The sequence below is a fragment of the Clytia hemisphaerica genome, unplaced genomic scaffold (genome assembly GCF_902728285.1).
Source record: "Clytia hemisphaerica strain Z4C2 unplaced genomic scaffold, Clytia hemisphaerica genome assembly, whole genome shotgun sequence".
NCBI lineage: Eukaryota > Metazoa > Cnidaria > Hydrozoa > Leptothecata > Clytiidae > Clytia > Clytia hemisphaerica.
The window spans coordinates 343300-366398 of record NW_027103342.1 but is presented as its reverse complement, the minus strand read 5'-3'; the positions used below and the strand labels follow the sequence as shown (position 1 = coordinate 366398).

The 23099-nt window shown below is 34.4% G+C and overlaps 1 protein-coding gene across 1 annotated transcript; it reads left to right on the top strand.

Annotated features, from left to right (window-relative positions):
* Positions 1 to 4909: 4909 nt before the first annotated feature.
* LOC136818704 (glycogen [starch] synthase, muscle-like) lies at positions 4910 to 22805 on the top strand. The gene is made up of 21 exons (XM_067074951.1): positions 4910 to 5020; positions 5484 to 5591; positions 14609 to 14682; positions 14885 to 14923; positions 15157 to 15309; positions 15508 to 15693; positions 16642 to 16656; positions 16849 to 16978; positions 17187 to 17226; positions 17323 to 17400; positions 19178 to 19228; positions 19346 to 19415; positions 19594 to 19700; positions 19804 to 19863; positions 20216 to 20294; positions 20468 to 20581; positions 20692 to 20818; positions 21575 to 21732; positions 21899 to 22000; positions 22293 to 22376; positions 22490 to 22805. The coding sequence occupies exons 1-21, from the start codon at positions 4945 to 4947 to the stop codon at positions 22655 to 22657; spliced, it is 2019 nt and encodes a 672-aa protein (XP_066931052.1). The 5' UTR covers positions 4910 to 4944; the 3' UTR covers positions 22658 to 22805.
* Positions 22806 to 23099: the final 294 nt, after the last annotated feature.

The following is a 23099-nucleotide window of genomic DNA, read 5'->3' as shown; positions in this document are numbered from 1 at the left end:
TTATTTTCAATGAAGTTTACTGGAGGTAAGCACATAAGATGTTCTTATGATTAATGATATTCATTGAAACACGCTTTATTGTGCCCTGTGGTGGAGTGTATGATGTAACTCTGGGGCAACTAACTCGCCTTCTGTTGGAAGATCATATTGGGCGTTTTGGCGTTACCACCCTCGAAGTAGCGGGCGCCTTTGTCTTTTTGCAACTCTTTCCACCATTTTATATGGCCTTAACAATAGATCCAAAAGGGCGCCACAATCTTGGAAGATGATTTGTTTTGGTCTCCGGCTTTGGGAAGTATCAATATTTTTAGTTGTTTTCAATGGAAAATGGTAAGAAACTTAAGTTTACAAGTGTCATTTAGTTTTTACTGGCTTATAGAATGGCAGGATCCTGGATGGTTTCCCTAACTGTTTCACACATTTAATAAGAATTGTCTTTTGAATGTTGTTTGTATGTTACATATGTTATATACAAAGTACACTTGTTCAATAAAAAAATATTAGTCTCGACTTTAAACATAGCCCCTTGAGACTGAAATAGCTATTACACAATCGCTTTCCTACATCATTGGGTATAATAAAAGAATTAATGAAAATAGCGCCAAAAGGATTTTATTTTATAAATATTTGAATATTTTTATCCCCCTCATTGTTTTTCTGATAGAAATGACGTCACTATCTTTGTATCTCTAAAACAGCTCTCTCGGAGCACTTAATTTATATATATTCCGCATTGAGCATGACAATTTTTTTTGTTGTAAATTTTGTACACATCTCATATTTTGTGATGGCGTCTTTATTTTCATAATTTAAGTGTCACCACTTTATCAATTTTTTATTGTTGATGATTTGTCTTTTAAAATCCTCTAAATAAGATATTTTGTATACAATATTTCCATTGCATATTATATTTTAAGGAACGTGTTATGAGTTATACGCCAATTTAAAAAGTAGTCTTGTTTCCGGAAATGCGTGTGACGAAAATAAAACTCACCCGGCCGGCCTCAAAATTTTTTTTTACATTTTTAGATTTTTCTTACACTTTAATATATCTGTTCTAGGAGAAAAATACAAAGTAATGTAGACCTTAAATCACTGAGGTGTGTGATTTATCACACACGAAGGTTTTATGCTGATTACTGTTAAAAAATGATATAATTCTCATGTTCAATCTTAGCAAAGTTTTTTTTTTCATAATTGACATAACTTAATCTTTATAAAGGAATTATGCTGATTGGTGAGTGAAATGAAAAGAAACATCCATTACGTGAGACTTGTAACATAAGTGAGATAAAAGGTCAAAATATAGTAAAATGTTTAATTTTTGCTCTTCTTTCGCTACTTATTAAATGAAATAGCTTTTCTGAGTTTACTTTCTCATTTATAAAATATCTGAATAAACTCTCATGAAATAAACAAAAGCATATTAAAAAAACAAGCAACCAAGGATAACAAAAAAGAAAGAATGAATTAATGTTACCTCTCTTTTGAAAAAAATATTTTTCCTCAAATGCTAGGTAAAAAAAATATTTCACCCAGTTGATTTCTGGAAACAAGACCAATTTTTTTTGGCCATTACAAGTACGTTACAGTTTTCTGGCATGTAGTTTGTATGACCTGTGTCTGTAACCTGTTGAGCTGTAACCTGTTGACCTGTGAACTGTATTTCGAACTAGCTGTTTCAATTTACTCCAATTATAGCTCATGAAGCTGAAAAACTTTTGTCTGCAGCACACTAATTTAATATAAAATGAGCAAAATATTTTATCTTAACCTTCAAACTGCAACACAATTTATATTGAATGACCCTTTTTTGTGGAACAAACTTTTAAAAATCGTTTAGCGTGAAACTGACAGTAGTAGTTTCATGAATCTTTGGGGAGACTTTAAAACTCAGGGGAAACCTAATTTTTGCCTGGGACCTAAAGCTAAACCCAGGCTGACGCTATGACCTGAAATTTTAAACCAATGGTATATTGACAATTAAAGGTAGTGTGCAAAATTTCAGTTTGGTCACTTGCGTGGTTGATATTTTACAGACTGGTAATTTTACTTAAATGCTCACTTTAAGTTAAGCAAAATACCCATACCGTCATGTAAATAAATTCATTTTGAAAAACTTTCAAACAGTCCCACCATTAGGGTAGATCGTCAAATGGCAAAGTAAAAAAATTCAAAGTGTAATATTTTTTTGTGAAAATTTAATCTATTGTAAGACATTTTGCGCAATTTTTTACCTCCTAGGTCAAAAATCCAGCATTCCCTAGGGGGGTCTTTGATTCGCACTGAAACAAAAAATGAGTAAAAATGGCATTTTTTGCCCATTTTAAGACTATAAAAGGCCAGGAAAGGGTCAAAATGGTTTCTAAATAGTGTCTTGTACTAATATTCAACACAAAAAGACAAAATAACCCCAGCGAGATCGCTCAATGTTTCAATTTCAGGCTAAAAAGGCTGATTTTCTCCGATTCTGGGTAGCAAAATGCATGAAAGCAGCATTTTTGAGGACCCACAACTTTTAAAATTTTTAAGGTACACACTTGAAATTTTCAGCAATGAAACACTTCAGAGAAAGCTCCAGGAAAAATCAAACTTGAGTTTTCAAAAATTTCCTATAAATCCATAATGGCGCCCTAGAAATTGAGTTTTCATGCTAAATGCCAATATTTCAAGCTAAAACTTGGTTTTCTTGGGCTAAAATCTCTAAAATGATTTCAAATGATGTCCTGAAATCTTTTGATCTTGGAAGTATTCTGAAAATACTCATGGGAGAATCAAAATGGTTTGGGTCAGAAATTTGCCCAAGTCTGCCATTATAGTATTGCATTTCCCACTAAAACGCGATATTTAGAGTTAAAGTCTAATTTTCTCAGGCTAAAATCTCAAAAATGGTTTTAAATGGTGTCCTGAAATTTTTTGGTGTTGAAAGTATTCTGAAAATACTCTGGGAGAATCTAAATGGTTTGGGTCAGAAATTTGCCCTAGTCTGCCATTATGGCATTGCATTTCCAACTAAAACGCGATATTTAGAGTTTAAAGTTTAATTTTCTCAGGCTAAAATCTCAAAAATGGTTTCAAATGGTGTCCTGAAATTATTTGGTTTTGAAAGTATTCTGGAAATACTCTGGGAAAACCAAAATGGTTTGGGTCAGAAATTTGCCAAAGTCTGCCATTATGGAATTGTATTTCATTCTAAAACACAATGTTTTGAGTAAGCTTGAGTATTCTTCCTAAAGAAATAAAATTCATAATGGAAGACTTTGGCATATATATGTCCATTGTGAACCACTGTGATTTTCCTTGATTTTTCCAAGAATACTTTCAACACCAAAAGATTTCAGGACCCTATTTGAAACCATTTTTGAGATTTAAGCCTGAGAAAATTAGACTTTAACTCTAAATATCACGTTTTAGTAGGAAAAGCAATACCATATTGGCAGACTTAGGCAAATTTCAAACCCAAACCATTTTGGTTCTCCCAGAGTATATCCAGAAAACTTTCAAGACCAAAAAATTTCAGGACCCTATTTGAAACCATTTTTGAGATTTTAGCCTGAGAAAATCAGACTTTAACTCTAAATATCGCGTTTTAGTGGGAAATGCAATACCATAATGGCAGACTTGGGCAAATTTCTGACCCAAACCATTTTGTTTCTCCCTGAGTATTTTCAGAATACTTTCAACACCAAAAAATTTCAGGACACCATTTGAAACCATTTTTGAGATTTTAGCCTGAGAAAACCAAGTTTTAGCTTGAAATATTGGCATTTAGCATCAAAACTCAATTTCTAGGGCGCCATTATGGATTTATAGGAATTTTCCTGGAGCTTTCTCTGAAGTGTTTAATTTACTGAAAATTTCAAGTGTGTACCTTAAAAAGTTTAAAAGTCGCGGGTCCTCAAAAATGCTGCTTTCATGTATTTTGCTACCCAGAATCGGAGAAAATCAGCCTTTTTAGCTTGAAATTGAAACATTGAGCGATCTCACTGGGGTTATTTTGTCTTTTTATGTTGAATATTAGTACAAGACACCATTCAGAAACCATTTTGACCCTTTACTGGGCTTTCATAGTCTTAAAATGGGCAAAAAATGCCATTTTACTCATTTTTCGCTTTAGTGCGAATCAAAGACCCCCCTGGAGAATGCTGGATTTTTGACCTAGGAGGTAAAAAATTGGGCAAAATGTCTTACAATAAATTAAATTTTCACAAAAAAACATTACACTTTGAATTTTTTGACATCATGCTAAAAATGGTAGTTGACGATCTACCCTACCACCATACTCAAAATAGTATTCTTATTTTCATCCACATTATTCATGACAATGATATATCTAATTGATTTGTCTTAAACAACACAGCTGTTGCTAGGACAGGAAAGAAAATAACTCATCCTGTTTGTACTGACTGAGTGCAATCGAATATCATTAGAGTATTACTGTAATTTTTATATTCCATTGAGATTCCACTGCATAGCGAAATCTAATAAACAACAACCCCTAATAAATCTCAGAAATGGCATAATCTGCAGTTACAAGGGATTTCACTTATGTTCTTGTGAAATCTTTAATGTCTTTTTGATTTCAACTAGGCCATTTCATGAAACTTTAGAACTAAAACCAAGTGTGTAGATCAATGCCTTTATGCCTTATATCTTACCTACCATGCGCTTTGAAAGCTCCAAAAGAGTGTTTTATTTTACACACTGGATGGTTTTTAGCTTATTTATACAGGATCAAAATTTGACATTGTGGTGTCATTTAGTAGTAAAAATCTTCGGGACTACCAAAACAGAATGTCAACGCAAACTGTTAACTCTCCTGTTTGTATTTGTGTCAGAAACCATAATGTCCACACAAATTAGAAAGGCATATACATTGGTGCTAAGGGGGTTTGAAAAAATTATTTGTTCTTGATATTATTTTAGTTTTGTTAGTTAAAGAATATGGCACAGTCACATGAACCTGGATCATCTGATTTTGGATTTGTTTTTGAGGTAGCTTGGGAAGTTGTGAACAAAGGTAAAATCAAACAAACCCTTTCTGGGTACACAAAGTTGGACATGAATCTTGTTTTCACTTGAAACTTCAAAAGTTTCTCATGTGCCTTGATTAGTATGATAAACCTTACAAAGACAGCCAAAAACCTTGAAATTCTGTTAAAATTTGGTCCGAAAACTTTTTAAAAACACCATTTGAATTCTCTACCTGACTTTGGAAGCAACAAATTTATAAAAATTCAATATATATTTAGTGATATTATTTTTGAGTTAAAGAAATTATATACTGTAAAGGAACTTCATTAAAGTGGGTATTGAATTATCTGACAGTCTTGGACAGTCTAGAACAAAATAATTTCATTTACTACTTAAATTGCCATTTGTGGTCATGGTGAAAAGATTAGTTGTTTGATCTTAATTCAGGGGTTAGTCTTTCAGGAAACTGTTTCAATAATTTAATGGTAACATTGTTTTATTTCTTTTAGTTGGAGGTATTTACACAGTCATTCGAACAAAAGCTGGAGTTACAGCTGAAGAACTTGGTGGCGATTATTTTTTACTGGGTCCTTACAATCATTCACAATTTCAAACTGGTAAAAATATCACAATAGAATGATCTTAACAGAGTTTTTGATTTTTCTAAAACAATGCATTGTGGGATTGTTTCGGGAGTATTACAATAGAATTCCCTCAAGCAATTCCCAAGAGATTTCTATTGTAATACTCCCAAAACAATCCCACAATGCATCGCTTTTTTAGAAAAATAAAAAACTCCGATTAGGTCTATTCACAATATTTTAAATTAAAATCAGAATTTAATTTTCAGGTTCATTTTTATAAGATCAAATCGTTACATGTTTTTTCTTTTATAAGCATAACGTTTATAAGCATATGCAGGCTCAGTTTTTGGTGCCTAAACAATGGCAGGACAATGGCTCTATTGTTTAAGAACAATAGAATGCTAAGCATAATGCGAGCCTGATATAGGGACAGACACTTGCTTATAAAAAAAAAAACATGTACAATTAGAATAAAAGTACCACAACAAAAAGGTTTTTCTCTCGAAAATGAATTTTCTTGGGATCTAAAGTTGAACCTTTTTGTAATGATGGGTCATTTGGATCAGAAGGTTCACAAATATATACCTCAAAATTGAATCAGTCCAATTCAATCGATTCTCTCAATAAGAGAGAAGGTAAGAGAGTTTGGCTTCCAGGCTTCCACTTCTTCACATACTAACAATTGTCTTGTTTAAGATCAACACTTTCTTGTAGGCAGATTTTTAGACTGATGTTTCTGATATGATTTCAATTCATGTAATGGTGACATAATTGATTTAAAGCGCCAATCAAATATGAATAAAGTATTTCGTGTCAATTTATTCGTAAATATCTTGAAAAAAAGTGTTTTTATCCAACAATTTGAGTGTTTTCATTGTCGTTTTTTTTAATTCGAATTCTAAAACACACACAGAAAATTTCAAATTTACCAGGAAAACTTAACATTTTCTGTGTGTGTTTTATACCCAAACCAATTTGTGAAAAGAAAATACATGTTAACATCCCTCAACAGAAATGCCCTAGAATCCCAATCGTTAAAAAATTGAAACACAAAAAGTTTGATTTGGTTGATTTTTGTAAGTAATTTAATGCTCGTACACACTCCATAAGCTTCTAGCTCGCCCTTTGTGGCTTTGTTTACATTGCATAGATTATTTTCTCGTGAATAAAAAAAGATCAAAGAAAATTTGCAGCAGTATTTCCCAGAATGATTGTATTACGTCCATCAGTAAAATCAAAAAGTGATGCAAGCGGCTCTGGCCGGGTGGGGTGCACTCAAGGTAAATGAGCTACTGTATCAGCGGCCCCCAAAGCTTTCCAAAGTTCACTGTAAGGGTCGATATGAGCAAAGATGAGAACAATTGTTCTCTAAGGGTGTAAAATTTGGAAAATCTAACAGCATTTTGCCTGAACATGGTAATGAAAATGCACCTTAAAGGATCGATTTTTTGCCTACTCAAATTTGTTAAATTTTCTCTGCACTGTAAGGGTTGCTATTTGAAAGGCCTAATTTTGGGCTGCTTGTATGAGTCAAGTGCCCCCCCCCCCTGAGGGCTCTGGGAAAAATAGATATCAGTCAAGAAAAACTTGTAAAGATTTGTAATAAACTTGTTGTTGGTATTTGACAAAGGACATGATAACAATTAAGGCTAAATATTTAAGGGGTAATTTTTTGTCACATTGGGCTCTTCCAGAAAAAGTCCGTACATGGGGGGTGGAGGATATAATGTCCAGGGGGTTCATGACTCGCTTTGTCCATGGGACAGAAAACAATTGTCCAAGGGGTAGATATCATTTGTCCAGGGGGTAAATACCATTTGTCCAAGGGTATATTTTTTGCTGTCCATGGGTTGAATTAGACTAATTTGTCCTAGGGGTGTTGGGTGATATGTCCATGGGGAGAACATGAGGACATGGTTGTCCATGGGGAGACCTCTGGAGACCTTAGACCCGAGGACATGTTGCAGAGGACATGTTGTCCATGGGGGAGACCTGACTGTTGGAGAGAATGTCCATGGGTCGGTCGTGTCATTTGTCCAGGGGTTGGAGAAGGGTCCTTGTTTGTCCATGGGGGAGAAATCAGGATGTTTTGTCCATGGGTATTGATAATATTGATAACGTATTATTATTATTATTTTTACCTTATTACCTTAATGTCAGAAATTTTAGCGACCAGAAAAGTTCGCAAGTTAGACCAGATAATGATACCATAACTTTTTAAATATATTTTTGAGAGGCTTTTCCAGCTTTTCATTAAATTTTATTAAGTAAACAAGCTGCATGAATTCTTCAAGTATGTATTTTTTTATAATGAAATATATATTTTTTTTTCAAGCAAACGCCTCAATCAATCAACCAACCAATCAATCAATCAATCAATAATTAAGAATTAAATCAATCAATTATTCTTGATTATTTTTTAATGTTTAATCTTTAAGGCATTAAAGCCTTATAAGTGCATGACATGATCTTTATGTGGAGGCATTTAGTGGAAGCTATGACTAGTTATCGTTACTCTCGAGTGCCTAATAATTGGGTTAATTTGTTTTGTTGGTTGTTCCCTGGAACTTTTTAGGACCACCCGTTTATGATTTTTTAAAAAATGATTTTGGCTTTTTAGATCCGGAGACTTTCAAGGATGAAAAATGCTTGAAGCATGCTGATTTTGTGGAAATTCTGAAAATCCGTAAAATTTTGGCCAAAAATAGGAAAATTATGCTAAATTTCAGCTAATCGCTTTGTAGGCCTTATCAAAAAATATTACAGCCAAATTTCATGATGGGAATTGGAACTTTCTTACATCTTTCGTTTACTCTTTTTGTCAAGATAGGATTAATTTCAAAAACTAAAAGATGTTTGTTTTGCGTAAAATGTGACCTGCGAAATCTTTATCAGCCGCATTAGAACTTTCAATTTGCACCTATATAATAATATACACCCGGAGTAAAGTCGTCTTCACTAAAGCCTGAAAAAGATATAATTTCAGGCCGAATTATATCTTCGTATGGATTATACTTTAAAGAGTGGGGGGACTTTTGAGAGTGAACATTTTTTGTTGAAATCGTTGCAGAATTTAGAAAAGTGATGCATTTAAAAATCTCGCACAAATCTTCCCTCCAAACTATGAGGACACGAAATGTGGAGATATCGTCTCCACGTCATTAATGTTAATGCGTAAACTCGCTTTATAATTTGAATATAATATTATAACGTGCATAAGCATCATCTTTAAGTTCACTTAAATGTGAATCTATCTTTCCGCTGCGTAAACATCAAGTCTACCATGATATACCTTTTGCGTAAACGCCTCATTTCGTGCAGTGATCCTATTTCTAACAACATATGATAAAGTACAATAAAGGACGTTGAAAATTTTGATTGAGTAGTTAACAACGAAATTGAATTAAAATGTAATAGAAAATTTGAACCTAAACAGACCTGAACAAAAACTTTTCAAACGACTTTGACAGATTTCTTTGTACTCCATTATGCGTAAAATATATACTCGCGATATTAACTCCAATTAAAGTAAAAGACATCGATAGCGAAGTTAAAAGACATTTAAACTGAAATATTTCCAAAAAACGCTATCAGACCCTATCTGAAAAAAGGGGTTGAATATGTACCCAAAGGATACAGATGTAAAGACATAAAGTATGGTTGTATCGACCCATAGATCCACAGATCCAGAAATACAGATATAAAAAACATAGGTCCACAGATCCAGAGATTTAGAAATAAAGGACATATATAGAGGTAGTAATATCACCCTAAAGATCCAGAGATCCAGAGATTTAGAGATAAGGACATATAGAGGATGGTTATATCGCCCTATAGATCCACAGATCCAGAGATTCAGAGATAAAATATACATAGATGATAGTTACATCGCCCTATAGATCCACAGGTCCAGAGATTTAGAATTAAGGACATACATAGAGGATGGTTATATCGCCATATAGATCCACAGATCCAGAGATTCAGAGATAAAGGACATACATAGATAATAGTTATATCGCCCTATAGATCCACAGATCCAGAGATTCAGAGATAAAGGATATACATAGATGATGGTTATATCGCCCTATAGATCCACAGATCCGGAGATTCAGAGATAAAGGACATACATAGAGGATGGTTATATCGCCCTATAGATCCACAGATCCGGAGATTCAGAGATTAAAGGACATACATAGAGTATGGTTATATCGCCCTAAAGATCCACAGATCCAGAGTTTCAGAGATAAAGGACATACATAGATGATAGCTAAATCGCCCTATAGATCCACAGATCCAGAGATTTAGAGATAAGGACATATATAGAGGATAGTAATATCGCCCTATAGATCCACAGATCCAGAGATTCCGAGATAAAATATACATAGATGATAGTTACATCGCCCTATAGATCCACAGGTCCAGAGATTTAGAATTAAGGACATACATAGAGGATGGTTATATCGCCATATAGATCCACAGATCCAGAGATTCAGTGATAAAGGTCATACATAGATGATAGTTATATCGCCCTATAGACCCACAGATCCAGAGATTCAGAGATAAAGGATATACATAGATGATGGTTGAATCGCCCTATAGATCCACAGATCCGGAGATTCAGAGATAAAGGACATACATAGAGGATGGTTATGTCGCCCTAAAGATCCACAGATCCAGAGTTTCAGAGATAAAGGACATACATAGATGATAGCTAAATCGCCCTATAGATCCACAGATCCAGAGATTTAGAGATAAGGACATATATAGAGGATAGTAATATCGCCCTATAGATCCACAGATCCAGAGATTCCGAGATAAAGGATATACATAGATGATGGTTATATCGCCCTATAGATCCACAGATCCGGAGATTCCGAGATAAAGGATATATATAGAGGATAGATATATCGCCCTATAGATCCACAGATCCAGAGATTTAGAGATACAGGACATACATAATTGATAGTTATATCGCCCTATAGATCCACAGATCCAGAGATTCAGAGATAAAGGACATACATAGAGGATAGTAATATCGACCTGTAGATCCACATATCCAGAGATTTAGAGATAAAGGACATAGATAATTGATAGTTATATCGCCCTATAGATCCACAGATCCAGAGATTCAGAGATAAAGGACATACATAGAGGGTGGTTATATCGCCCTATAGATCCACAGATCCAGAGATTCAGAGATAAAGATATATAGGGATATAAGAGACATACAAGAAAATGAAACAAAGACAAGACATAGTTATAAAAACTGGCCACTTAATTATGGATATAAATCTCTCGATGTAGGTCTTGCACAATATAAAGTCAGGGTAGAATATATGTTTTTTTTCAAATCTTATGTGGATAACTAACATATGAGTATGATTATATAATTTTTAGATTATCTTTTAACATTTTATCTGTGTACATAATTGTTCTTTTGTCTAAATGAATTTCTTTTTAGTTTTCTCGATTGGTATTAAATTTTTAATAATAACCGAAGTTTTTGCATCAGTCTTTTGGTTGATGTTTTATTAATATTTTCTCTAGCTGAGAAAATATACAGACAACTCTAATTAGGATTGGGAATAAGCAAAATAAAATAGTAAATAATAATAAAATAAACAATAAAATAAGAAAAAAAATAACAACAATAAAGAAATGTTTTTTCACTCATTAAGAAGCAACCCTTTTTTTTCGAAATATAACCTCAATTTGTTATTGTAATAATGACGTCAGCTGTGATTCTTACACAGGCGATTTACCGTTCATTGGGAGAAAACTAAGACATGTTTTACAGTTCATTTTTTATAAAAATTCTTTTTATAGGAATCATGAGGCTCAAAATCTTAAGAATTAGTCAAGAATCACTCTCAGCCTCAAATAATTTTATAAGAGGATCTATTTTTCAAAGGTACTTACTGAGTGTCAATCAACTAACATGAACTTCACAATTTTTACATAATCCTTAATAACGATAAAAATATTATGTTGTAAGTAAAATCGATGAAAATGTTGGAAAAAATTCAAAAAATTGATCTTGAAAATTTAAGAATCATTTAAGAATATTCTTAGGCTCAAATCAGCGAAAAAATAATTCTTTACGTTTTTTATAAGAACAAACTATTTAAGCACATAAGGCTTCGATGGCAAAAACATTAAGAACATGCTAAGAACATTTTAAGGCTTTGCGGACTCTAAAATACCCAATGTCCAATGTCTAGGAAATTGCACAAAAATACTCACAAAATGGTGAAAATAAGAACATCTTTAGAACATTTTTAGGCTTAAAACGCAAAAAGTTAAGAACATCCGAAGGCTTCAAAAAATTTAAGAAAAGAGAAAAAAGAAAGAAAGAACTCGTGTTATTATTTTTTCTATAAGAATTTTAAAAGTTTCTTCATAAAGATGATAAATCCACTTGAAACAAACATATCATCTTTATAATAATAGCTGTACGTGTCTGAAGCCTTTCCTGCAGCCTTTTTTTGTTTTTGCAATCATTTATCATCGTCAAAAAGACTTTTCTGAAGTTTATATTGATCTGATTAGTGATTACCCATTTTGAAAGCTCAGTTTGTCTTTTTCTCATTCCTAGAAGAGAATTAATGAACCTAAGGAAATTCTCTTTTTTGGGAAATTCCCTTTTCATACCAAAGTAATTCTTAAGCGCTCTTGGAAGGTGAAAAATTACTCTACACAAAGTATTCTAACAGTTATGTTACTAAACGTGTACATTAGCAAAAAAACATACGAGAGCGGTATCTTCAGATATACGATTTTTATAGACGAACCAGTAAATCATGGCTCAGGCTGAGATGTTCTTAATTTTAAGAGTTTTTCAGGCTTAAATGTTCTTACGAGGTTAATGAAAATGGAAATCTGTACTTTCTTAGTAATTTCTGAAATCTGAGGCTCAGATTGTTCATAATTTTGTTCTTAGGTTTTAGCCAAACTTCAGTCTCGTATTTTTATAAAAAAGCGTGTAAGACAAGACACGAATGTCACTCTAAGTAGGCGCCAAAACAAAATGGGCTTTACTTTTGAAACTATAACTGTAAATGATTTGTTAGCATTTGAAGACTGAATTTTGTCTTCAGATGAGAGGTCACTCTTAACAAAAATTACTGTAGGGCTAATAAAATTCCTTTTGAAAGCAAATTTAACTCTATGTGTTCGTTCTGCTGCATGCGGTGGTAATTTAATGAAAGTTATGGCTAGTATAAATAAAAATCCTCAAAATCGTTCATCTTACTGAATTTGAAAATATATCTCTCATACAACCGAACCATAGATAAAAAATCTTCTTACCCCCCGGACATGATATTTTGACACCTACCCCCCCCGGACAAAAGCAAGCAATATCAGATACCCCGGACATAATATCCTCCACCCCTATTTTGAACACTTACCCTTGGTTGGGTACATTAGCTTCAGTTTCAGCCCCCCTCCGACCACCTGCTTCTTTAACCCCCCAGACATTTGCTTTCCGACCCCCTCCCCCCGGACATGAATTTTTTTATCCCCGGACATTAGATTCTGACCCCCCCGGACATGAGTTTCTGACCCCCCCCTGGACATGAGTTTCTAACCCCCCGGACAATAGTCTTTGACCCCCTGGACAACAGGAACTGAAGTCTGAAGTCCGAGAAGTCATATCAGTGTCTAAATATGTAACTTCGACTTTGACAGTGAAAACAGCACCTTCTGCTGCGTGGAGTCTTGAAACAGTGTGCCACTTTTTAGAAAATGAAGGTAGCAATGTTTTTTTAAAAATTTAGCCAGATGTCAATCAAACGAATCGAACGCCGAATCAATTGAACGCAATTGAACACAATCGAATAATTGCAATTCGATTATCGAACGCAATCTAATATTACCCTTGATTTACCGTTCAATTAATCGATTACGTTCGTTTGATTAAATTGTATTAGATTTTATTCGCTCTCGCACGGTACGTAAGCGCTCGGCCGCCCACAAAAAGCTTTAATGGAGTGATCCAATTTAATTTAATCGCAATGAAACTCATCGAACATATCGTAATCGAACAAAACCGAAGATCAATCGAATGTAATTGGTTCTGATAACCCATGATTCATTTCGACCGTGAAATGGCCTATCAATCGATCCAATCTAACCTTATTCAAACGCATCGAATATTACGCTGGAATCGCTGGAATCGGCCGTTTGATTGAGCTTCAATTACGTTCGACAATCGATTCGCAATTATTCGATCGCGTTCTATTACACGTTCGATTGTTTCGTTTGCGATTTTCGTCCGAAGTTGTTCGATTGACACCGTCTGGATTTAAGCTCTTGGCAAAATTTCCTAAAATACTTTCAAACATTATAAATCACAATGTCCATGGGGTAAAGATTACGTGTCCATGGGGTAAATATTGAGTGTCCACGGGGTAAAGATTACGTGTCCATGGGGTAAATATTGAGTGTCCACGGGGTAAAGATTACGTGTCCATGGGGTAAATATTGAGTGTCCATGGGGTAAAGATTGAATGTCCATGGGGTAAATATTGAGTGTCCATGGGGTAAATATTGAGTGTCCACGGGGTAAAGATTGAATGTCCATGGGGTAAATATTGAGTGTCCATGGGGTAAAGATTGAATGCCCAAGGGGTGACTGTCCAGGGGTTGAAACTAAAGAGTATCCAGGGCATTTATTTGTGTGGGTAGTGTTAATCAAGTGATAGTTTGAAGGACTCAATTATTTGAAGGAAAAAATAATTTATGTCTCTTTAAAGGCCAAGAGGGGTTGAGGATGTCTTGTCCATGGGGGGAGATACCGTTGTCCAGGGGGCAAAAATTTAGTATTTTCCATAGGGTAAACAGCATTGTCCAGGGGGCTAGATATAACATGTCCATGGGTAAAAATGCAAATGTCCATGGGGTAAATTTGCACTTTGCCCATGGGGTGAGCAAAAAAAACAATATATCCTCCACCCCCCATGTACGGATTTTTTCTGGAAGAGCCCATTCCAGCTTGTTTATTGTTAAATCTTTCACTGTTTCTTTGTATTACATTATAATGGTCATAGAGGTTGAAATCGTCGAGCCAGAATATGAAATCGTGAAGAATGTCATAAACTCAATGAGAAATGACGGTATCAAGGTTGGTTACATATCTGTTTTTTTAGTTTGATCAAACTCACTTGCTAGCTAGATGTCGGTCACACTTACCCATGTATGAATTTTTAGATCTGGCTGTGAGTGTGAAGCACACTGGTGTTTTCTTACCCAATGGTTGAAATCACAGCGTTCTCTATTATCATTGAAACCCTTATAGAATAAAGAATTTATCTGATCTTGTTTAGGTTGTTTATGGAAGGTGGCTCATAGATGGAAACCCAAAGGTTTGTATTTGTATTAGCTGATACAAGTTGCCACAGTTTCATGTGAATCATCTATTATTGTGTATTTTTATTGGAACAATTCATAACCTGCTTTATTCTACTCTCCTTTGTTTTCTTGGTATCTTTACGACAGTAAGTTTTAAATGCGTAGTATTTCCTCACTTGTACACGTTTATATTATTTATTGGTAGAAATATTAACGATTTAAAAAAGAAAATCAATTCTTGTTTTAGGTCATTCTATTTGATGTAGATTCTGGCAGAAACTTGTTGACTTCCTGGCGAGAAGAGTTGTGGAAATCTTGTAAAATTGGTATTCCTGATGGGGATAGTGAAACACTCAATACATTGATCTTTGGTGGATTGGTGGCATGGTTCCTTGGCAAAGTTAGTTTTACAATATAGAACTCATACAATAGCTTGAGTTTTTAAGCATGGTGATGCCTGCCCTTCTTTCTTTTTTTTCTGGTCATTCAATTCAAGAAGAAACAACTTTTGGAAAATTGTAACTTGTAGAAAATTGTAACTTGCACACTCCGTATAGCCTCATGAATATTTGTTTATGACAAATTTCTTTCACTTTAGTTTCGTCATGAATGTGATAAAGAGAAGTTGATTACTGCACATTTTCATGAGTGGATGGCTGGTTGTGGTTTGGTCTTTTGTAGAACACGCCATCATGACATCTCCACTATTTTCACCACTCATGCAACACTCCTTGGAAGACATTTGTGTGCTGGAAGCACCGACTTTTACAATAATCTTGATAAGGTATATGGTTTGATATATACTTAACCTTTTCGTGCCGGCAGACGTGTATACACGTCGAGCAGACGTTCCGGCAGACGTGTATAGTCGTTTTTTTACATAGCGATCTTCTAAGCTATAATTTCTCCCATTGGCTTCTTTGCTAGCCGTAGAAGTAAAGAGAAACGGAAAGTAGAGGTTCTAAGCTTTCTTTTGATATGGTGATGTAATGTCTTGAATGAAAAAATATTGCGCGCTGACAGCGTGAAAATTTAAGAAGTTGCCCGCTGGAAAGGTTAAAGGGATGACCTGGAGTTTTTATAAGATACTTCACTAATTGGTCATTTGAAATAATAGAGATGACGCGTTCTTTAGAAAAAGCAAGAAAATTCTTTGTCTCATGATTCAACCATCAACCGAATCATCGAAAACCTTGTAAAAACTCCAGCTCGACCCAGGTTAAAGGCCTGTTTCCATCGATCGCGCAAGCGTGCACCTAGCTAGTTAAAATTCTTAAAATAGATTTGGCCGCACACTCCGCGCGATCAATGTTTGATTTCCATCAACAAAGAGGTGGAATCGAACACAATATGTATGTTTACATTTTTTTTTACTCGGCAGTTTTTCTCTTTCTTGATTGGTTGAAAGATTATCGATTGAGATGTGCGCTCCTGTACACTCACAAAAGTTGAAAATTTCCAGCGGAGTAAAGAGCACAAAAGCGTACAAGAGCGTACGCATTTTGTGTACAAGAAAATTTAATTCGTGACGTCAATGTGCTATTTTAGGAAATTTTGGCCAAGCGTACACACTCGCGCGATCGATGGAGTCAGGCCTTTAGAGCATTTTTTTATAGAAAGTAGTGATCAAAACTGATCACCATTAATGTTTTCATTCTCGATAAAGGTTTTCAAACCTTCCATTATGTATCTTAAACCACTTTAAATAACTTAAATTTTCTTTTCGTTTTAGTTCAATATTGACAAGGTATTTTTTTTACGATTTTGAAATTCTTTTGCTTTCTTTTAGTTCGATTAAAAAATGTCTCTTGTAAAATCATGCTAAACACTTGATTTCACCTGAAAGTGGTCCTCAAAAGTGGTTTCAATTTTATAATAGATCACTGAAAAATGAAAATAAATATTAATATTGATCGTTATTGCCTTTCCAATTGACTAGGAGGCAGGTGACCGCAAGATTTACCATCGATACTGTTTAGAACGAGCAGCGACTTCTATAGCACACATCTTCACCACTGTATCACAAATTACTGCTGATGAAGCTGAACATCTGTTGGGAAGGAAACCTGGTAGAGATTAATCAATATTTCTATACTTTCAGTATTAGTCTACTTCTACCCAGACATTTCGGATACACAGTTAATTTTTTGACTGGAAGATTCACTCTAAAGATAACTATTTTGGACTTTTTCGAATGATTTTAAGGTTTTCGTAATGTATATCAACTATGATCTCTGCAGTTTGTAACCTCACTCGTGATTCGATATTTTACTTTAGATATTGTGACTCCCAATGGCCTGAATATTGTCAAATACACGTGAGTATGATTTATTATTTAATTCGTTTTTTTCATTTCAAATTATCTTCTCTGGACAAGATTGGCATTTTACGTTCTATTTATTTTTCATTTCAGAGCTCTTCACGAGTTTCAAAATCTCCACGCCAAGTCAAAGGAAAAGATTCACGATTTTGTACGAGGACACTTTTATGGGTAAATTAATTGCACATATCAATATCTCATAGCGTCATCCCCCCTGACACCCAAAAAATGCAAATGAAAACCGGGAGCTAAAATGCAGCCAAATATTTGGGGGGACCTGATATGTTTGGGGGGGGGCTGGAATTTCAATGGCAAAGCTGGAGGCTGACTATTTCTTCTATTGTTTTTCTTTATGGAACCATGTTTTTATTCAAAAATCCTCCATTTTACAGTCTATTGATTCTGTTTGTTTTCACTTGAAAAACAAAGGGCGGAAAAAGATGCCATTTGATGATTACTAGATATGGCAGTTTTTGGCCAAAAAAGAGAGAAAACACCCCAAAATTTTTGTGCTCGCTTCGGTCGCGTTAAAAGATTTCGAAAATGGCAAAAAAATAGAGATGTGATTTTCCTAAAAACGATATTAAATCAACAAACACAGGAAAAAATCCTAATCGATTCCCAAATTTGGGAATTTCAATTAACGTATCTGGAAATTTTCACATCATGTTTACTTTGTAATTTTTAGTTTGGGATTCTGAGACGTTCAAGATATTCCATTTCATGATTGGCATTTGAGTTTAAGTTAAATTAGGGGATGAGCTGGAGTTTTTATAAGATACTTCACTAATTGGTCATTTGAAGTGATATGACGCGTTCTTTAGAAAAAATAATAAAATTGTTTTATTACTGGTTAACGACCAACCAAATCAAATAAGAGCTTGTAAAAACTCCAGCTTGTCCCTAAATTAGACATGCCTTGGGAAAACCAAAATCAAAATGTGGAAAACTTATATAACAAACTTAAAGCTAAAACAACCAAATCTAGACTTTGTTATAAAATCAAAAACTTGGTGCTGGAAAACTCAAAATTAGATAAGTTTGGGATTCACAATTATTTTTTCATTATTTCACCTAGAAAGTTTAGATTGGGAAGTATCGATTTCACATTTGTGAAAATCAATTTCCCAAACTTGTACCACGCATGCGTAAGAAAAACCACAAGTAGAAATTGGGTCAAAACTGTTCAGATTGTATTCAAATCATAACTTTATAAGGGTGTATTCGATCAGTGTGTAACACAAAGGTGAGGCGCCCCGCAAGGGCGGCCTCGTTCGTTCGCAATGGACTTGCGTCGCAAGGGCTCAGTGGAATCGTCAGTCGCCGTGCGGCCGTTCAATCGGTACCACGTCGTTGTTCCGCTGTTATGACAAAGTGCCGGGATTCTCAAAGTAGCGCAGGCACATGACAGAACGAATGGGAGCTATCGAGCCAAAGCTCACGAATGATCGAATACATTTAAGAATTTAGCAAATACAAATCATATTTGGGTATTTGAGTTTCCCAATTGTGTTATACAGAATCACAAACTCAATCTTTGTGTTTAGCATTGTTAATAGCCATTTTCCGTAATGTGAAATAAACTTTAACAAGTTTGGGAAACCAAGTTACCCAACCCTATTCCTGATCTGGTTTTAAGCTTTGTGATATTGGAATTCACAACCTACGTACAAGCTTTGGGAAATACATCATTTTCCGGATCCGGAAATACGTATTTCCCAAACATTGGGATTTGAAGATTTTTTCCTGTGAAATATTTTATACTAGATATAGAACTGGGGGCTGCTAAAAAAACTTTTAATATTTGGGGGAGGGGAACTATTTTTTTGCCTGGGACCTAGACCTGGACTGGCCCTATGTTATCTCGTTTTCTTTATCATTTACATAATTCGCTTTTATTTTTTATATCAAATAGTATTTATCAGTCAAAATCATTTTTCTTTTTTAGAAATTTGGACTTTGATCTAGACAAGACGTTATATTTCTTCACGGCCGGCAGGTAATTTCACAAACTGAAAATCCATGTATTCAGCTCTTGTCTTTGTCAACCGAATCTAAACCTAAGATATTATCTTGATCTCTATTATTGTCATTTCGTCTTTTTCTTCCTTTTTAGATACGAGTTTCAGAACAAAGGTGCTGATGTGTACTTGGAGTCCTTAGCAAGACTCAACTACTTGCTTAAGGTTAGCTATTCATTTGTACGAGATGACTTACTTTCTACTTTTTTCATAATAGCCAGATACAATTTGACATTGTTATTCATTCCACTTTAAAAGGATGTATTGTCATATTGTAGATTTAGAATTTAGTTTCGCTTGAAAATGTTGAAGGTATTTTAACATGAATGAATTCTCTCTGCAGGCATCGAATAGTGACGTTACAGTGGTTGCATTCTTAATTTTCCCCGCAAAAACCAATAACTACAATGTAGAAGCTTTGCGTGGACAAGCTCATGTTAAACAATTGAGGTTTGAAATACTTTCGTTCTCTGTGACTTTTGTATTCATTTTACAAGTGCTTCTTCTCAAAACTTTTTTCTCTGACTAATTTTGTTATTTTCAATTTTTACAGAACCACAGTCAATGAACTTCACGACATCATCGGAAAACGAATTTTCGACTCTGCCATGAGGTAAAGATTTTTGATAATTTGTTGCAAGATACAAAATGAGATTGAAAAACGTTGCTCATGCACGCCTCCTTAACTTCATTTTGCAGTTGTATTTGCAGGGAATAACGATAACTCATATCGATTGTATATTAATACCTTTGACCTCACCTAAAACCTTTCATTTACGGTAAATACTTTTTATGCATTTTAAGTTTGAAAAGCGTCGGCTCCACCAACGGATGAGTTCCTTTTCCCAATTCTTTTTTTATTTAACAAATATCTTTTAAGATCGATTTGGTTGTTTTTAACATTTCGTTTTCGGTGATGCATTAGTCTTCATTAATGGATCTTTTTCATTGTCTGAATATTTCAGCGGTCGACTGCCAGATACTGAAGAATTATTGAAGCAAACTGATCTTACTGCCTTGAAGCGTTGTCTCCTTGCCACCCAGGTAAAAAAATAATTCCTTTGATTGTCGACATCTTAATATTTTTACTTGTGGGGTTTGATATCGGAGTAGAGCTTACGTACTCCAAAATGGACTTCTTAAAGATGGACAGTTTTCCTAATTCTGACGTTTGTATCATTTAGATGAGAATAATGATTTATAATGATTTCTACTAGAACGGCCGCATGGCGCCTGTAGTGACGCATAACATGATTGACGACCACCTGGACCCTATTCTGAACTGTGTTCGCAAAATGCAGCTTTTTAATTTGAAGACTGATCGAGTGAAGGTTCGTATTTTTTTTCTAAAAGGGTTCATCAATGGTATTCTTTTTTTACATTAACACCATCGTTTAGATATTCGTGGTTAAATTTATTACCTGAATTTTTGTCTCTATAGGTTATCTTCTATCCAGAATTCTTGTCGCGCACCAATCCTCTTTTCCCAATGGATTATGAAGAATTTGTCCGCGGATGTCACTTGGGAGTTTTCCCTTCCTATTATGAACCATGGGGCTATACGCCAGGTTTGTTGATCCAAAGCTCGTAATTCAAATCCTAGTGTTCTAGATTCTTTGGTAGAGTTTCTGACCCTTGATCGTCATGATCAGTTGAATCATTTTGGGTTTTTTAATCACTTCTATAAATGCTTTTACGTTTCTATTCCGTCACATTTCTAATATTATTGATTTTCTCGAGATTAGCTCATTCGATCTTTTTGATTTTTTTTGCTCGAAGATGCATAACTATAAACCCTCAAATGTGACGGAGCCAGGGGGGGGGTCGGTATTAAAATCTCAGACATAATGACGTTTACTACGGTGGTGGTGTGACGAAAAATCTAACTAAATTTAACTACCCAGGTGGAGTGCGATGGTTTGAGTCATTTTTCTGATAGTGTAGCAGAGTGTAGCGTTGCAGAGTGAAGTGTTTGTTGAAAGGAACAGTTTTTAAAGGTCTTATTTAATAACTCCGATAACTTCGATAAAAAACTGATGAATGTAAAGTGTAGAAAATAATCTTTCTAATATTTCTTCTTCTAGTCACTTAATCACTTGAAAAGTGAAATAAAAAAGTTCTTTTTTATCACTTCTGGTCACTCTTCCTTCCGTGATTTCTTAGCTTTTTATCATTTCTTTCGATTCTCGATATTTAGTATATCTAGTAGGTATGCTTTCATTATAATTTCCAAACTATTTTCTCAAAAATGGTTAATTTAACTATCAGTTAAGTCCATAAAGGTATCGCTTTTTGTATTAAATATCAATTGATTTTACTTACAGCGGAATGTACAGTGATGGGTGTACCAAATGTATCGACCAATCTTTCTGGTTTCGGACGTTTCATGGCTGAGCACATCGATTACCCTGAATTCTATGGAATTTACGTCATCGACCGTCGCTTCAAGAACGCGAAAGAATCGATCGAACAACTTTCTGATGTATGGTTGATTATTGTTTTTTAGTTTTCTCTAAAACTTGAGATTCGTGGCTCTTGTTTTAATCGTTTGTCAAAATGTTTAATTAAATACCCGTTTGTCAAATCTCAAAGAACCGAATGAAATTTCTTACCGAATGTTGATAAGGTTCCATCGATCTTTGTTTTAGCATATGAATGATTTTTGTAATCTTTCAAGACGACAAAGAATTATTCTCCGAAATCGAACTGAAAGACTGAGTGAATTACTGGACTGGAAAAACCTCGGAGTGGTGAGATATTTATGATAAAATATATTTTTTTTGTTTTGTAGAGGGTAAAAGAGAATTTCTAAAACTTTTGTTACAGGGTAAAATAATAATAACGTTTTATAATGTGTGTGAAAAAAAAGAAACAAAACGATCTAAAGAAAACCAACACAGTGCTTTTCGGTTACCTTGAAAAAAATCCCCCACGCATAAGTAAGGTTAGTTAATAACGAAACAGTAAAACAAACAATACTTGAGGAATACAAGAGAGCTTCTCAGGCTTTTTAATGACATTTTCTTCTTGTTTCACGTACAGTATTACAAAAGAGCTAGAGCAATGGCAATCAAACAGACACACCCTGAAAAGGCACCAAGATTGAGTTTGAGAACTAATCAATTGGTACGTTTTTTAATGAATTTCTGTATAGAAAAGACTTGGTACATCTGCCAGGGTAAATAATGAAAATAAATAATCAAATGCAAATTCATGTTTTTATTATGATGCATTTTCAGAATCTTCGCTTTCCACGACCGCCCTCCGCGCCTGGTTCACCGGCGCTTTCACGCCAAGTTTCCGATGATGAAGATGAAGAAGACCTTGAGTTTAGATGTGCTCCGGACCCTGAAGACGCCGTTGTCTTTCGTGCCAGGTCCGGTAGTGAAAGCAGTACCACGAATTAAAGAATTCTAGTTGTTTTTTATCACGAATGCAGCCTTAAAAAGGAGAATTTAATTTCTTTATGTTTTTTTTATATATAATTTTTCATTATGATACTTTTCTTGAAGTGTCAAATTGAATTCTGCATCTTCTTAGCTTCAGAGCAGAACAATATCTATAAGCGACTGGAATGGATTGAGATTTATGACATTATGATATATCTGAACTCCGAGTTTGAGACATTGTTGCCACTCAAAGTGATTTGATCTACGATATCCGTTTGTTTGTTTGGTTTGTTTCATTGTTGTATATTTTGCTTTTTCGTTACGTTTTGACAGCTGAATATTTTTTATAGAATTATTATTGTAACACTTTTTTACATACAGAATTATTAGAATTAGGAGTCTTTTTGAACTTTAGAAAAAATATGAGTATACAAATTAGTTAAAATCTGCACAAGTTTGA

Bases quoted from the DNA above. Each gene is read 5' to 3' on its own strand.
- LOC136818704 (XM_067074951.1), top strand. From the start codon at position 4,945: ATGGCACAGTCACATGAACCTGGATCATCTGATTTTGGATTTGTTTTT. The intron at 17,227-17,322 runs GTGAGTATGATT...TTTTCATTTCAG, and splicing joins CTGAATATTGTCAAATACAC to AGCTCTTCACGAGTTTCAAA. The intron at 22,377-22,489 runs GTACGTTTTTTA...ATGCATTTTCAG, and splicing joins GTTTGAGAACTAATCAATTG to AATCTTCGCTTTCCACGACC.